The sequence below is a fragment of the Ostrinia furnacalis genome, unplaced genomic scaffold (assembly GCF_004193835.3).
Source record: "Ostrinia furnacalis isolate ACB-3 unplaced genomic scaffold, ASM419383v2 OfSCF3136, whole genome shotgun sequence".
Lineage (NCBI taxonomy): Eukaryota > Metazoa > Arthropoda > Insecta > Lepidoptera > Crambidae > Ostrinia > Ostrinia furnacalis.
In genome coordinates, this window is record NW_021133375.1 from 187,525 (window position 1) to 203,882 (window position 16,358).

The window sequence follows — 16,358 nt, forward strand, 5'->3', positions numbered from 1 at the left end:
GTCTGCTAACTTCTACTACTATTCTAACTAGGTAACTTACTCGTAGTTACGCAGACTTTGCCAAATACTCGTATAGCGTAATTATCTCATGTACTCCATCATAGGAACATTTCGGACATTATTACATATTTTCTAGAAGAACCGATACAAATAACGTAACGCGGTAACGGTAACAAAGTTACAAAATGCCGGTAATGCTCCGGAACTCCGTTAAGGAGCGAAGTTGTAATTTAGTTTTTCCGGAACTTATTCTAACAAACAGTTCTACTAACTAACATTTGGTTTATCGTGTTAGCTATTCGCATTCTTACGGATGTTATTGTGTTTATAGAGATTTTATTTCTCCGTTTCTGTGATGAAGAAAAATATTTGCTAATAAATAATTGTTGTGTGTAGTTGGCGATCCACTTACCTACATGTACAGAGACATGTAAAAATTGCAACTTGCGACATGTTTTATATTCTGTCTTGAAAGTTAAAACGTGTATTAATCTCAAAAACATAGCTTAAAAAATTGTTTGCATTCCCACAAAAACTTACAACTTTGCTTGTAGGTTTTGTAAACTTTGCTCTGTCACCGCATTTTATGCACGAAAAATCAGGCAAGTCGCATGAAGCACCAAAAAGTTGAATCCCTAAAAGTTTCTGTGACTATAAAAATATTTCATTAAGCTTACCTTAAAAAACAACGCTAAAACTTTTAGCGGGAAATCTAACTCTGGTGGGGATCGTAAAAACATACTTCTGTACACAAAGATAAAAACTTTGCCTCGGTTAAAATGCATTTTTAACTGTGCCAGTGGAGGCACAACTTTTTAATCCGCTTGAAAACTTTGCCTAAAAGTAACCTCATAGTTTTAAATCCGGTAAGCTGACAGTGAAATACTACGTTTTGTCACGAAAAATCACCAGTTACACATTCACGCCCTCTATGTATTACTCGTACCTATAATACAGCAGTTTTATTTAATGTTAGTGTTTACAAGATTTATTAAATCGACCCCGTAATGTGAAATTTATTAGCTACATTACGTTTACATTTTGTATGTTTCATAATAAAGCTTTTATAATCTACATAATTTGATCAGCCAATGTTAATCTTACTTATTACATAGATTATTTCGTTATACATTTATACAGAGAATTATGATTGATGTATACGATATTTTGTTTCGAAAATTAATAACTTTCTTTCTTTTGTTTCAGGTTACAAAGCAATGGAACAGATCACAAAGTACTTAATCATCATCACGTCCCTCATGACCGTAAAGCTAACAATAACAGAGAGCAAAAACGAGACCAAACCGAAAATCGATCGCAGGTACTACGTGCCGCTTTTCATCAACGTTTGCGATATCGAAGACCGGAGATCGAAAGTGCATTGCTACTGCGACAGTAATAAACCAAAGATGGCGACTAAGGCCGACTGTTGGGTGTTCGCTGGAGGAATAACAGAAGACGACCCCATATGGCCTAGCTTTTCGTCACAATCTGAAATAGAACATCTGATGTTCAACGTAAGATCCGACGACGCCCTCACATTCATTCCCGCCAAAGCTATCGTGAGACTCGACAAATTGAAACACGTGTCGATACAATTCGGATCCATAGATGTCATCCCGCCCTACGCATTCACAAACTCATCCACAATCAAGCAAATTGTTTTGAAATCAAACAAAATTACTACCTTAGAGAAACACTCATTCGCTCAAATGATGATGCTGACGAATCTAAGTCTAGAAGATAACCTAATAGCTGAACTCAGAAGGGATGTATTCTTCAACTTACCGAACCTACACGTCTTGCACTTATCTAATAACAACTTGAGTTTGATCCACGAAGGTTGTTTCAAGCACTTGAATAATTTAATAGAGTTGAGATTGGATTACAATTACATATCAGTGATGACGAAGGAAACTTTGGAAGGCTTGGAGAATCTGTCGAGGTTGAACTTGAGAAATAATAAATTGACAATGATTGGCAATTTGGCGTTCAGTGAGTCTTGGGGGTTGAAGGAGTTGATGCTTGACAACAACGCTATTGAGTACATTTCGGACCGAGCGTTCGGCGGGCTCACTCAGCTGAGAAAGCTGACGCTGTCTGGTAATAGATTGACGACTTTCTACGAGGATTTGCTCGAAGACATAAACAGTCTTGTTGTCCTGGATTTACGGGATAACATTCTGGAGACTGTCTCGTACGAGTCAGTGCGACCGGTCGTGGAAAACGAAAAGTCCGCGTCTGTAGCAGTTTATTTGGATGGTGAGTAGAATTGTTTTGCACTTGTTTCTATCTATTACGAAATTACTACATTTTTAAGTGATGTGGTTTCAAATCGAAGTTGCTAGGCTTGGGAAAAAATTTAGATTTAAGATTAGTCAGAGAAATGGCTATTTTTGTACGTATGGCGGCACATTAGTTTGAATTAGTTAGTGTCATCTTATACTTATCGAACTAAGTGCGATTTTCCAACAAATGTATAGTCTGATACCCAATCTGTACCAAAATATTTGATATTTGATTTTATGTAGGCTTTATTAAAATGAATGCTGACCTCGATATGCCAAAGTTAATTTCATTAATTTGCAAAGCGCTAACTCGATATGATTCATTGTGGTGAAATCAAAACGTAATTGTGTTTCGCACTTTGATATTAGAGAGCTTTTTAATTGATAAAATATATCCGCTGATGTCTAAATAAATTGTGGGTATTCATATTTTTGAATGAATTATCAGATTTAGGATTATTTGTGTGCTTACCATGGGTTTACATTAGGTGTGTTCGCTAGCGACTACGTAAAAAAATGTCAGGAAATGTATGTCAGATTGCACCAGTGCCCCTAGCGGTTACTTTCAAGCACTAAAATCTTCATGGATTTTTGACGCACTTGCTAGCGACGACATTTAATTTAAACTCATGTTAGAGCTACAGGATGTGGTATAGCGTCAACTTAAGTTCAAATATCGGCGATAATGCTTTTCCAAGAGAAATCGAATCGGATAAAACCGCGGTTAAATGTTAGTATGTAATAAATAACCGTTTACGTCGTGTTCGCTGCTATCGGAGGCGGCCTGACGCTATTAAATCGGATATTATTTACATATAAATGCACGACATAATTAGGTTAAATGAGCCAGTATGTTGTAGCTTACGTGCCGGACTGTAATAATAACGCTCTCGTAATATTGTGTTAACTCCTTTGAAAAAAATTTGAGAATGGAATTTGAAGAGAATTCTGCTTGTAATATAAAACTTACAGAGTATAATGTCTTGTCGCAAAAGCTTATACAGTATTAAAATTGAAGCTTGTCTTGTTTTCTTAGCAAAAAATACCTGAGGCTGACGTAACTTTTTTATTGAACATCGAAATGACACAAAAACTTTCATAAAAAGTTCTGAAAATAAGTTGTGTTTTGCGATTAGTTTCAAACTAAATTTTCCGTCAACGGCAGCTTATTTACTCAAATATTATACTTTTGACGAAATAGGTAAATAGAACACGTGTAAGATCAAATTTTCTAAAACTTAACCTAAATGTAACAATGAACTAATTTTCATAGCTGCTATTCGTGTTAATTAAACAACATGTCAACCTACAAAATAGATGTTGACATACATTTTCATTATCATTATGCAAAATTCATGGACTTTGTTCACGTTCGTAATAAAGTGATTCATAATTCCAAAGTAGTGGAATGGACTTCACTTCGTAGCCGCTTAATAACTAAGGCTGAGTTGCACCACCTAACTTTGACCGTAACTATAATGATAACCGGTGCTTTTTGTATGGAGTTTGACAGATTTTTGAAGTTTGTCAAAGTTAAAGTAAGGTGGTGCAACCCAGCCTAAATTGAATTAAAACCAAGTTTTAGGAAAACTGTAAAGTATTAACAGTTTAACGATAATTTCGTGTTGAGCAGAACACAATTATCGATATCTCACTTAATATTCCAGACAGCACCATTTCAGTGTGATCCAAAAACTTAATACCAGCTGTACGAAGCATGATGTAGTATCGGAGGAAATCACTATAACCGTAAATCTTGTTATCGGTCCGAAACCTGAGGAGAATCATAAGTTATGACGCGGTTAGACTACAGAACTGCACTATAAACCTGGTTCATATTCTAGAGTAGTGCTGTGCCGAATCTAATTTAGCTGTCGATAGTTTTCTCATTTCCTTTTATCTTGAATTGAATCTTTGTCAATGACGTCAGACTTTATGAGCCGTAATAGGTATCTGATATTCAAATCTTAATTTGCAATGTTATGTACCTACATACTTTATTAAGTAAGATCAAAGTACATAAAATGATTGTTTAATGTCCAATCCAATTTGGGAAATGAACGGAGAAGCGTACAAGTGCTGGCAAAGTTCTCTTCCACATCTGACCTTATCTTAGGTACTTATTTATGATGGAAAAATATATCAATAGAAATAAGTAGCTACCTCATTTTTGCGTAGACCTCCTTATCGCTCGGATTGTACTAATAATGTCTCCAATTTGTTAACACGTGTTACAAGATTGATTAACTGCTCATAATATAATTTCAGAAGCCTGTAGTTTGCTTTATATTTTGCATATTCAACTAACTTATATCTTGCCCGGAAATAAAAATTAGCTACTATTTGCCAGATGCAAACATTAATTTTATTTTAACTAGCACCAAAAATATAAGACGTCCTTCACATAATGTAATGTTAACAATTTAACAGAATTAGTAATAACAATGTGTGTCTGTCAAACATAATCCAATGAAAACACACTTTTGGTGTGATGAAGCGGAGCCAACATTGAATGCTAAATAAATATTGGGTACAAACTAGTACAATATTTATTCAAGGACTATTACTGTCGATACAACATCGATTACATATTTCACATCACTACCGAAGCCCGGTTCATATTTTAGACTACCCGACACAGAAGTTTCGCAGCCAAATTTATTTGTACGCATCAAAGAGCTTTAGTTTATCCACATATTCTATAAATGGATTTCAATTAAATGCAAATTGAATTTATATTTTAATATCAGTTATCTTCATGATGGTCTTAAGCGTGTCTTAAGTTAACATTGTAATTATTACATTGTAAGATATTAGAACGATATTTTATTCTATCATTGAACTGTTTATGACAAGGTAGGTATGTTATGTATGGACCGAAACGTTAACAAAGCTTCTTCAATTTGTATATTTCGGGCATTATTGTCTCCTTGTCACCTGTCGATGTCATTTTATTAAAATGACACGGGAATTATAGAAAGAACTGGCAGTTATTATAGTCATGTTATTCTTTTGTTTTTTCTCTAAACAACGAAACAGTAACCATTTATTTGTGTAGCAAAAAACTACATACTAGTACTTATTCACTTTATTAATATTTCTAGTTTAATCAAGCAACTTTGAAAACTTGTTTAGTACTCTACACGTTCCAAACTTATCCTTTTAAGCTAATATCTAGGTTAATCACTTACATAAACTATCGTACATGCTCATGTAATATTCTGAGTTATCCGCTATCAAGGTATCGACAGATGTTTGGAACATTTTGTTCTTAAAAGTTAGATATTTACTTACTCAAAAGATTTAAGCTAGGTCGCACCATCATACTTTAACTTTGACAAACGTCAAAAATTTGTCAAACTCCATACAAAAAACACCGGTTATCGTTGTAGCTACGGTCAAAGTTAGGTGGTGAAAATCAGCATTAAACTTCCTATTTATCGGAACAAAACTAAGAAACACGTGTTGGTAGAAATTTCGTGCTACTTTGGGTGACATGTTCTGACATATTTTTATTACCATATGTCTGACAATGCCAGACAGAAAAGCGCAGTGCAGTTCCTACGAGAAAATAGGCAGCATATTATACCTTTTGATACCCCAATAGAAACCTGTCTACCTGAAGTTAACACTGACATCGCTTAACTTCTGTCAATTGTAATAGTAGAACGATTCTGAAACGTCAAGTGGCAAAAGTATTGATAGCAGCGCTCTCTGTCATAATTATAAGGGACACTTCAGTGTTGTGCAACGTGGCAAAAATTTGAAACTAGCGCCCTGTCAACGTCATGTGTGGAACACTTCAGTGTTGGACAACATAAACACGAAGTGAATGTCAGTCTTTGTAATAATGACCCGGAAATACCAAAATAGATAAAACAAACACACGTGACAGAAGGTATAAGTACCATTGAGCCACTGCCGATCAACTGAAATTGTTTAAATTGAGGGCTTTCAACTATACTTTACTGTTTATACTCATGACGTAATGATGTAATACCAAGTCGCCCACTCGTTTGAAATTTTAGTTCAGTAATTAAATAAACAATGTCTTAAGAGCTATGAAAAACCTAGCTGTATGTAGGTATACAGACAACGGCAACAGATTATCTGACTATATTTTTATTACAAAAGAGCTTCAAACATACATACATTTCCGGGCGACTGCCATTCTATCTGAGCTAAGTACTTAGACACTGGATGAATCCGGCAAGCGATAGGTCGTGGGTTCGATTGCCGCCTTAGGCAGTTCGATTTTTTCATTTATTTATAACTAGCTTTCCGCCAGCAGCTTCGCCCGCGTGGACTTCGAAAAACCCAAATACATATAATTTTACGGAACCCTATTTTTTCCAAAATAAAATATAGCCTATGTTACTCGTGGTAATGTATCTTTCGAATGGTGAAAGAATTTAAAAAAACGGTCCAGTAGTTTTTGAGCCTATTCATTACAACCAAACAAACAAACAAAGTTTTCCTCTTTATAATATTAGTGTAGATAGATTTACAATTATTATTTATACAGATTATTTATTTATTGTACACAAATCACTAGACCACGACACGTCAATAACCAATCCTCGCCAAAACTCTTAACTCTTTAACTCCATCCTTCCTGACTTCACTTCACAAGATAACTCAGCGATCAGCGGCAATGCAGTACACGCGTCGCATTTTTGAGTTAAGTCATCGTTCACGTGTTTGACTTATACTTGCTAGAGAAATGATATGAATTGGACCCGAAGGCAGTAAACAGCAGGGAAGAGTGTGACGTTCGATATTGACACACCTTCGATTTGACATGATGGCATATAGCCTATAGTTTTGACAGCTGTCAAAACATTGAAAGCAAAGCCCGTTGTTTGATAGACGCTAACAATCTAGGCTTTTATTTCAGTACTTACCTCACTCCACAGACCTCATTATTAATTTATCATCGTTTCCAAATATTCCACAAAACACGAGGTTTTGATACTGAAAATAAATTTTCGTATCATTAGTATAATTACTTATTTATGTCCTAATTGGATATTTGTTTCGAAACCAAAAACAAATGAATAAAATTAATTAATAACGTTGAGCTCTCCAATTGCTCGCTATCAAATTAAAGTGGCATCGACAATTTTTTTAGTAAGCTGTCTCCCAGGGCTATAAAACCTTTGCTGGTTGGGTTTTATTTGAGGATAATCTGTAGATCCTGTTTACAGGAGTTGCAGTATTAAGAAAGAGAGTACCGTACTCCACCTTATTTTACTTCGCCTTATGCGATAAATGGCTGATTGTTATTTACGCTAGCTACATTCTGGATTATAATTATGTCGATTTGCTATGTGAATTAACATACGTAAATTTCAAAACCATTTGACTTTATCCAGGTTGATCGAGGAAGTAAAAATCTATACTAACATTATAAAGCTGAAGAGTTTGTTTGTTTACTTGAACGCGCTAATCTCAGGAAATACCGGCCCGATTTGAAAAATTCTTTCAGTGTTAGATAGCCCATTTATCGAGGAAGGCTATAGGTTATATACCTACCATTACGCTACTAGTAATAAGTGCAGAGCAAAAATGAAAAATGTTGAGAAAACGGGCACACAGCTAGTTAAAATATAATTATGTTCAAACGACACGATTATGTCGATGTTAGAATAGCCTGTCTTCATTCATTGTTTTGGGTGTTATTTCCAAGGATAAAAAAATATAATGTTTTGTGCACGTATTCGTCATTGTTCGAAAACAATACGTTTTAAACAGAGCTCCAGTAGGCTTTCACTACGATTGCGCCTTTTCAAACGTCTATCGAATCATTACTGTAAGTACCACTAAAGACATTTAACTACTACCTTCAGTTACCTATTACTGGAGTTAACAAAACAAACTAACGTCTCAAGTCACGGTACACACATGATGACTTCCGAACTAAGTTCGCTGACGGCCCTCAAAGGGCCACATGTCCTATCAAAATAATGTTCGGGAACAAATTCGACTCCCAGCCTGTAACGATGATATTAGATAAGTTTTGATCAATACCCGGTATTCCTATAATCGAAAATCTTTGTCATATCCGTGTGTATACAGTACCTACCTAGTTATAACAGGATTGGGACTTGCCCTACCGATTTATTTCCGAAAGACTGGTCCGAAAGAAACATAGGTATAATAAAATAATTTATGTATTATGTAAGACTTAATAGAGCCTACATAATGCAGAAACAGAATACACACGCAGTATGTATCTACTTACTATTACTAAGGCTGAGTTACACCACCTAACTTTGACCGTAACTAAAATATCAAAAACTGGTGCTTTTTGTATGGAATTTGACAGATTTTTTAAGTTTGTTAAAGTTAGAGTAAGATGGTGCAACTCAGCCTAAATACATCAACAGTTATATCTTTCTAATTTTCTTTTACCTACTTCTGATCTTATTTCGCTCGATTACATTTTCTACTCCACTGGGTCGGTCTTCGTCCCGTTCCTTTTATTTTAAAACCAGCTCACAATAATAATGTTGCAATTAATTAGACACTTATTATTTTCTACCCGGTCTGGAAACATTTTTCGTTTCGCGGTACAAAGTGCTTTTGCTAATGTTACCGTTGCTCAAATTGTTTTGAAGAAGAGAAAAATAACTTAAAGTAATATATTTGATAACACTAAAGTGCAATGGGAAATAAAGGATAGAAGAAAATTGGAAAAGGCACTTAAAAATTTAAAATTGTTATCATAAGATCAATACCCGTTCGAAGTACATTCCTAAGTATTTACCAATTTCGTGACTTCAGTAGGTCGGTTCGATTCCCTTGTGCAAAACGTAGGTTGAAAAATCATTTTATGTAATTGAATTAACTTCCAACTTACAATAATCATAAAAAAATACTGATCAGACCAGTGTCGTGGAATTACTTGGACGTTCAAGGAAAAAGAGCGTCGTGGCATTACTTATATGCTACAATACCATGATGAGAGGATACCTTTTCAGTATCATTGTAGCATCTAGGCACACATTATCGTTGCAAAACTATATTCTTCCTATTACAACTATACATAAGATCCCAGTGTTCAGCTTGAGCTATGAGCTAAACTAAGCAGCTTGTCTGTAAAGTATATCACATTAATAATTCTTCTACTATTCCATTCTATGATTACGTGAACGCATAATCGCCCTTTCTTGGTTAAGAATTACTTATAACCCGTCCAAAAATTCTCTAAACGTCTAAGACTAAAATGCTCGCAAGAAATATAACTTGCAAAATAAGAAGCACACAGGGTCCGGGCATTTAATCCTTTATTCCTTCGTTCCCACGATCGCAGTAGTAAATCACCGGCCTCCAGCCATTCTATATTTCGAAAGGGCCCCGATAAATTTGCTCCACCATCGAGAAATGGCTTTTATTTGCAAAAATTCTTGTTTGTTTATTAGGCATTTTATACGACCATTGTGTGCTCTGTCTACTCGTTTAAGGTTTGCGTATTCATGCTCTGGTTCGTTCTTAGAAGGCACTTATTGTTTTGTTGTTTGAAGTGGAAAGAGTGGATGTTAAATTAATTAGATGGGGCCTGTAGTGTTGTTTATTTGTTAAAAATGCGCCAACCATATAATTTTAACGTGACGGATTATGACGTGACGGAGCATAGAAATCTGAAGCATAACTGAAAGTCTAGCTGTCGTTTTACCTTTAATTAGGTCAACTTGTCTGTTATTTTCTTTCAAGTATGGATGTCTACTCATTGATCTGTAAAAGAGATATTTTGTCTATAGGTACAAGCTTTTTTACCAAACCTTTTGATGGACAGGCTGTCAGATGCAGCCGACAGCATATCAGACGATAATAATTATTGCAATAGGTTTCCAAGTATTCTGAAAGTTAATTATTATTGGTAAAATAGACAATATAAATGAAGTTGAACGAATATTTGGACTGTGTCAATTATTTTCGAAACTAAATTCGTTAATTCAGTAACAATTTATCTGAACTCGCTGTTTATAAAAAAAATGTGGTATGGTTTCATAATTTGATTATTCAATAATCAGATATAATTTTCTTGGATCGAAGCGGTGAATAAAGAGAGTTAAATATTGAGGTCACATATTATATTTTGATTGTTTACAAAAAATCTTTACGTAATTAATACAGAAGCAACTTGTTTCGGAATGCTACAAATTATTCAGTTATTTCGGACATTTCTCATTACAACGTCATCGCCTTTGAACTGAAAATAGTTTAGAATAACTAGGCTACTTACTCGTATTATACGAAACACACCGAAATAATAAGAATTTTCTCAGAACTCCGACTTTCGTCCTCGCGAATTCCTTTATTAAAATTTTCCTTAAAATAAGCTGCATTCTGCGGGATTCCTGCATTCTTTCTTAAAAGAAGAGCAAAGTGTAACTTTGCATCTAATTCTTATTGCAAAAAACAAAATCATTTAAGGCCCCTCGCCCACGGCGACTTTTTGTAGCATTGCTGTAGCGATTCTGTCGCGCGTTCGCATCGATACAGTCGCAATGCGCTCGCTAGCTGTGTAGGTACTCTCGCCCACATAAACGCGTTTCTGTCGCAATGTAAACGCAATACTGTCGCGCTTCTGTCGCGATGCAAACGCGATTCTGTAACCCTCCCTCCGTTCTCTCCCCGATGTCGTCCGACACGGTCGTGCGTTTGCATCGTTACAGTCGTGCTGCTGAAACGCGTTAGTAGCCCCGTTGGCATCGCTTCTGTAGTGCGTTGCAAATGCGACTAACGCGCAACTTAATAGTTTATTTAACTAACAGCATCACTACAAAAATCGACGTAGGCGAGGACCCTAAGGTTCCGCCAAACCAACGCGTACAGCCGGCGTGCATAAAGGCGATGGCGATAGCAATCAGACTTAAACGCATTGATCGCCATTGCCAACGCCATCGCGCACGCAGGCTAATCGCGTTGATTTGGCCGAACCCTTACAGATCAACGTAAAGTTTAGTGGATTACCACAGCTCATAGACAGGTCACGAGAGACCGTAGCGCGCGTAGTAATTCGTAGCGCACGTAGCTACGAGTAATTCGTAGCAGTTTATTGGCAGTCGTAAAAATACTTACGCCCGTATTCACAAACATTACTATGAAATCTCACAGTGCCCGTGGACGCACAGGAACCAATCACAGTGCTCTATTCAACGCTGTGCGTTCGATTTGCTGCTTCACTCAAGCAAGCATCGATTGTGAATACGGGCGTTAGTTAATTTTACAGTAACTGGTTATTTTAGGGAGCGTAGAATATAATAACAATAAATAAATAATCATGAGAATAATGTTCAAAACAGACTCCAGACTTGCTAATAAGATCAATTAGATGATTCAAAGAATATCAGACTATTCATATTATTTGGAAAATCGCTCACTTATAACTAAGATGCCACTGCGTAATAACATTAAGGCTGAGTTGCACCTCATTACTTTGATGGTAACTATTACCACAGAATAATAATAAGTACTACGTACAGAAGTTTTACTTCGCAAGGTTTAAAGTATTTAAAAAAATGTATGCCCAATGTCATTAACAATATGGTGTAATTTAGCCTGTCTCAAGAGTCAAGCACCATTTTGTTGACAAACGTCAGTGATCGACACTGCGCCGAAGCTATAGGGCTGACTTCGGTAAAATGATGTGACGTGAGGTGCCAAACTGCGGAAAATTGCGGAGGAAATACATGATTTTACATGATTTAGCATGAATTATCTATCATGAATAATTTTATCTACTTATTTACCTCTCAGTGTCTTGAGGCAACTTAAAAAAGTACATTCTGTGTTTTTATTATTATTTAGGCAGTTAAATACTGCACAGTATTTAGTACACCATTTTCTTAATTTTCGTCCATCATACACAAGAAAACGCGTGCGTGAGTCAATGTTCGCTCGTATGTGAGGCCTTGTCGAATAGTATCCTGTAGGTGGGCCATCGTGCGTGTTTTGTTTTCGATATAATCTCGCGTAGATGAACAGGTCTGCTATAACGATAACCGATGCTTTTTGTGTGGAGTTTGACAGATTTTTGACGTTTGTCAAAGTTAATGTAAGATTGTGAAACCCAGCCTAAGTTAACATTTTCAATTTATTTCTATTACATCAATCGTGGTAAAATTGTAATTTAGGGTTTGAATTTAATGGATCTAAAATGAAAGAATTAACATGGGTACTAACTGGCTGCTCCTTACGGGTTTATTCCGCTAGATAAGTCTAATTTCAATCGCCATTCATTTGCCAACCCTTTTCCCATGTTATCTGGGTTCAAATCAGCTTATTTTTCTCTTTCACGTAATCTGACATTCAAACTGTAAGGGTTTAACTAATTGAGATACATATTAATGAGGTAGACAAAAAATGTTAGTAAAAATTTTATTAAATGATTATTAATATTAAATATTACAATCTATTTTTAAAACCAAAGTTGACTAGGAGAGAAGACATTAACTTTACCTGTAACTATGACGATAACCGGTGGTTTTTGTATGAAGTTTGACAGATTTTTGACGTTTGTTAAAGTTAAAGTAAGATTGCGTAACCCAGCCTAATTCACGAACGATTCTTGCTTAAGTGAAGCAGCAAATCGAACGCACAGCGTTGAATAGAGCTCTGTGGTTGGTTCGTGTCTGACACTGTGCGTCTACTCATAGTAATGTTTGTACGAGCGTAATTTATAGCCTGACCAGGAACATAAAAACCCTCGCCATGTTGCGGAAAACTAATGGTACTAATTTCTTTTAATGGCAACAGTAACTGAAAACTTCATTGACATGTCACCTTGCATGTCAGTCTATTGTTGTCAAAGTGTAAACAAACTTTATNGTGAGACGGAAATTGTGAACTTCGAAATCGCAAATAGAGACAGTAAGCGTTTTAAGTTACAAGCAAGAAAAATTTCCGAACTCAATTTGCCATTGCAATGTGTACCTAATATTGATTGGTGTANTTTAAACCAGGTTACCTTTAATAATATTTTTCGTTCATTTATCAAAATATCAAATTAGCCCGTAATCCTGAATCCTGATACATAAATTTAGCCTATTAATTTAACACATGTACGACTGTACTCAGTGTTGCACTATCAAATGCAATTGAAGCGCCTCTATGCCAGGGTTTTTATGTTCCTGGTCAGGCTTTAGTTAGAAATATTACGTCAGTGCCATAAAGTCTTAAGTTTATCTCTTAAGGCTATGTTATGTTCATGTAGGTATGGTGATTATGTAGGTATTGATGGAAAATTTTCGATACGAAAATCCCTGCGTGAAAAAAGGTGTTGTCCAATCGATCTGTCAGCACAGACTTTGATATAGGAATGTTCACGCCATTGAACTGGGCGAGAAGGTTAACCCAAAAGTATATCTAATCTAAGGCATTCAAGAATGACCCGGGTAGCACGTGCCAAGTTGGGCCAAAACCCATTTTTCTTGTCCGGAGGATCGAACTATCTGTTCAGTGCAGGTTGCAAGTCGGCAACTCACAGTCCCACTACGTTTGCAGAATGCAAATGAATTGCTACTTTTGTACCTAGTTTTGTAAGGAATTTAACTTTAAATTGGGTTAACTAACCCACTTTTACGACCAAAGTAGTAACTTAATAAAAAACTTCGCTTGAGGACAGAATTCTAATCTAAAACGTAACATGAATACATACCTTGACAAAACTATTAATATTTTAACCTTTTACCGTGACTCATGTTACAATTCGTGCCTTAGATTATCCCACACAATTTTGCAAGTAAAACTGAAGCACCCATTAGGGAGGAGCTTATAAAGCTCGTGTAACAAAAAGCCTTCAAGCCGGGCTAAATTATAGTGGTGTTTCATTACTCTGCACACAGACTAATTCACCCTCTCATTTCAGGTAACCCACTCAACTGTAATTGCCGTCTATCCTGGATATACGCGCTCCGCAACGAGACGAAGGACGGGACTCTGAAGCACGCTCTCGAAAAAATATCATGTATCGAAGACCCTATCGATAGGCACACTAACGCACAGGAGACCGAAGACGTGGACAACACTAATGTCCTCTCCGACGATAGCTACGATTATTACGACAAAAATGAGGAGTATGATGTAAAACCAAAAACAACTGCAAAAAAGTTAATCGACATACCGCTAGAAACTTTGCCGTGCCCGAAAGAAATTATGCAATCGATAGAAGAGTCGTACGGACACCCCGTGCAAAACGAAATTAGGTTGAAAGCTTTCTCGGCAGTTGGCAGGATAGTACCTAATTCGATCCTGACTGCGATACTAGCGCAACTGCTGTTTTAAACATAAGTGGATATGAAACAAAGATATTTGTGATATTAGATGTTAATGTTAAATTTATGTCGTGTACATTTCTTGAATTGTGTACCTTAATGTAAATGTTGATCTCGACACAAATGTAAATATAAGTCACACTTACTTGTATTGTACAATTAGGATTGTTTGAAAATATTTATTCTTTACTTCTGATATCAACTGTTAATAGTCATATTGTTGCTAAAATAGGTCACAACTTTAGTGGTACATGCATCACATAAATTCTAGTTAAAATAAAGTATTTATTCCTGTTGTCTTCAAATTGTTTTTAGATACAGAATAGATGAAATTTTTTAAATTAAATACGATGATTCAACTTTGTACATTTTATGAAGTTTGCGAGTAAATATAAGTAAAAAGTACAAAAAACTGGAACGAACGGCTTTTCCTTATTTGTCATTGTGCTCCCAAACAACCTGGCAACACATAAAAAATAATAAATGAGCATACAAAAAGTTGCGAGAAATCTTCGGTAAAACAAACAGGACCCTTGGAACTGTTTCACTTTCTGCATAAATTTGTTACCACTCTGTCGCGTTGAAATTAATAAAATTTGGATTATGTGACACTCAAATGAACTAAAAGTTCCCATGTTAATAATTACTTTTGTTGTACATACTTTTAATGTCGTGTATTTTAAATTAATTAACACGATGTTAATTTGGATTTTAATGAACAAAGTCACTCGGTAAAAGATTTAATTATACAAAGCTCACTTAGCTTGATTAAAAGCCTTTATTGTCTAAATGTGGCTTTCAAAAAGAAATTATTGTTAAACGAATTATAATAATATTATTATGTAAGAGAATTGGATAAATTCAAATATTTAATTTTACCTTTTCACGTGTACACGCATTTAAACCTAGCTTTGGAATTTGTACTTGTTTAAATGGAAAGCCTGTTCGAATATTTACTTTTGTAAGGTAATTTTTAATTAAGCTTTATAAACCATGTGCGTGGTTTAAATACACAAAACCAAACATACAAAAATATTTTTTCAATATTATTTTACGTTCCAGGAATAACTGCTTCGATATTTTTTTAGTACACATTGTAAAGGTATGTCGTTGTACTATTTCTGTACTGTTGTTATACTGCTGAAAGTTATACAGGATGGCTTAAAAACTGCCAATAAACATAAAATCGAACGCTTGCCGTGTACTCGTGTATCCGTATCGCAGCATGTAAACATAACACGAAACATGATTCTACTTTGTATCTACAATTTAAGCTCACTCTACACAGTATAACTTTTTTTGTTTTCAACTACAGATGAACGTTCTAAAATAAAAATTTGATTAAACAATTGAAAAGCGATTTTCAAATCTGAAACCATTATAATGTATTGAAATTAATTCCATTCGTTTAAAATTATTCAAAAACATTGCGCACTGCAGTTTGTAGAAATATCAATGACACAAATAATTTATTAACATATCAAATATTTGCTTCATTTTAAGCATTTATCAAATTTTTATCAAAGGATTATGTACAAATATTGTATCGTGTACTATAATGTTATAGGTTGTGTATAGTCTTCATTCTGTTAATATAGAATAGGTAATAAACATCTATTTCTACCCGTGTAATTGTTGTTATTATTTAATTTCCTCATTTATTTATACCTATTTTTATAAAATGTTTTAGAGAAAGTAATAAGTGCAAGCGACCGCTTCCACGAGCTAAACCTACCTTAACCACATGTCCAAAGCATTATCACAATAATTAATTTTAGATTTATGCCCG

At 35.2% G+C, this 16,358-nt stretch overlaps 1 protein-coding gene across 1 annotated transcript; it reads left to right on the forward strand.

Annotated features, from left to right (window-relative positions):
• The first annotated feature begins 1,217 nt into the window (after positions 1–1,217).
• LOC114357325 (connectin) lies at positions 1,218–14,632 on the forward strand. Its single transcript, XM_028310887.1, has 2 exons — positions 1,218–2,262; positions 14,164–14,632. Exons 1-2 carry the CDS (start codon positions 1,218–1,220, stop codon positions 14,577–14,579), a joined length of 1,461 nt encoding a protein of 486 aa, XP_028166688.1. The 3' UTR covers positions 14,580–14,632.
• The last annotated feature ends 1,726 nt before the right edge of the window (positions 14,633–16,358 follow it).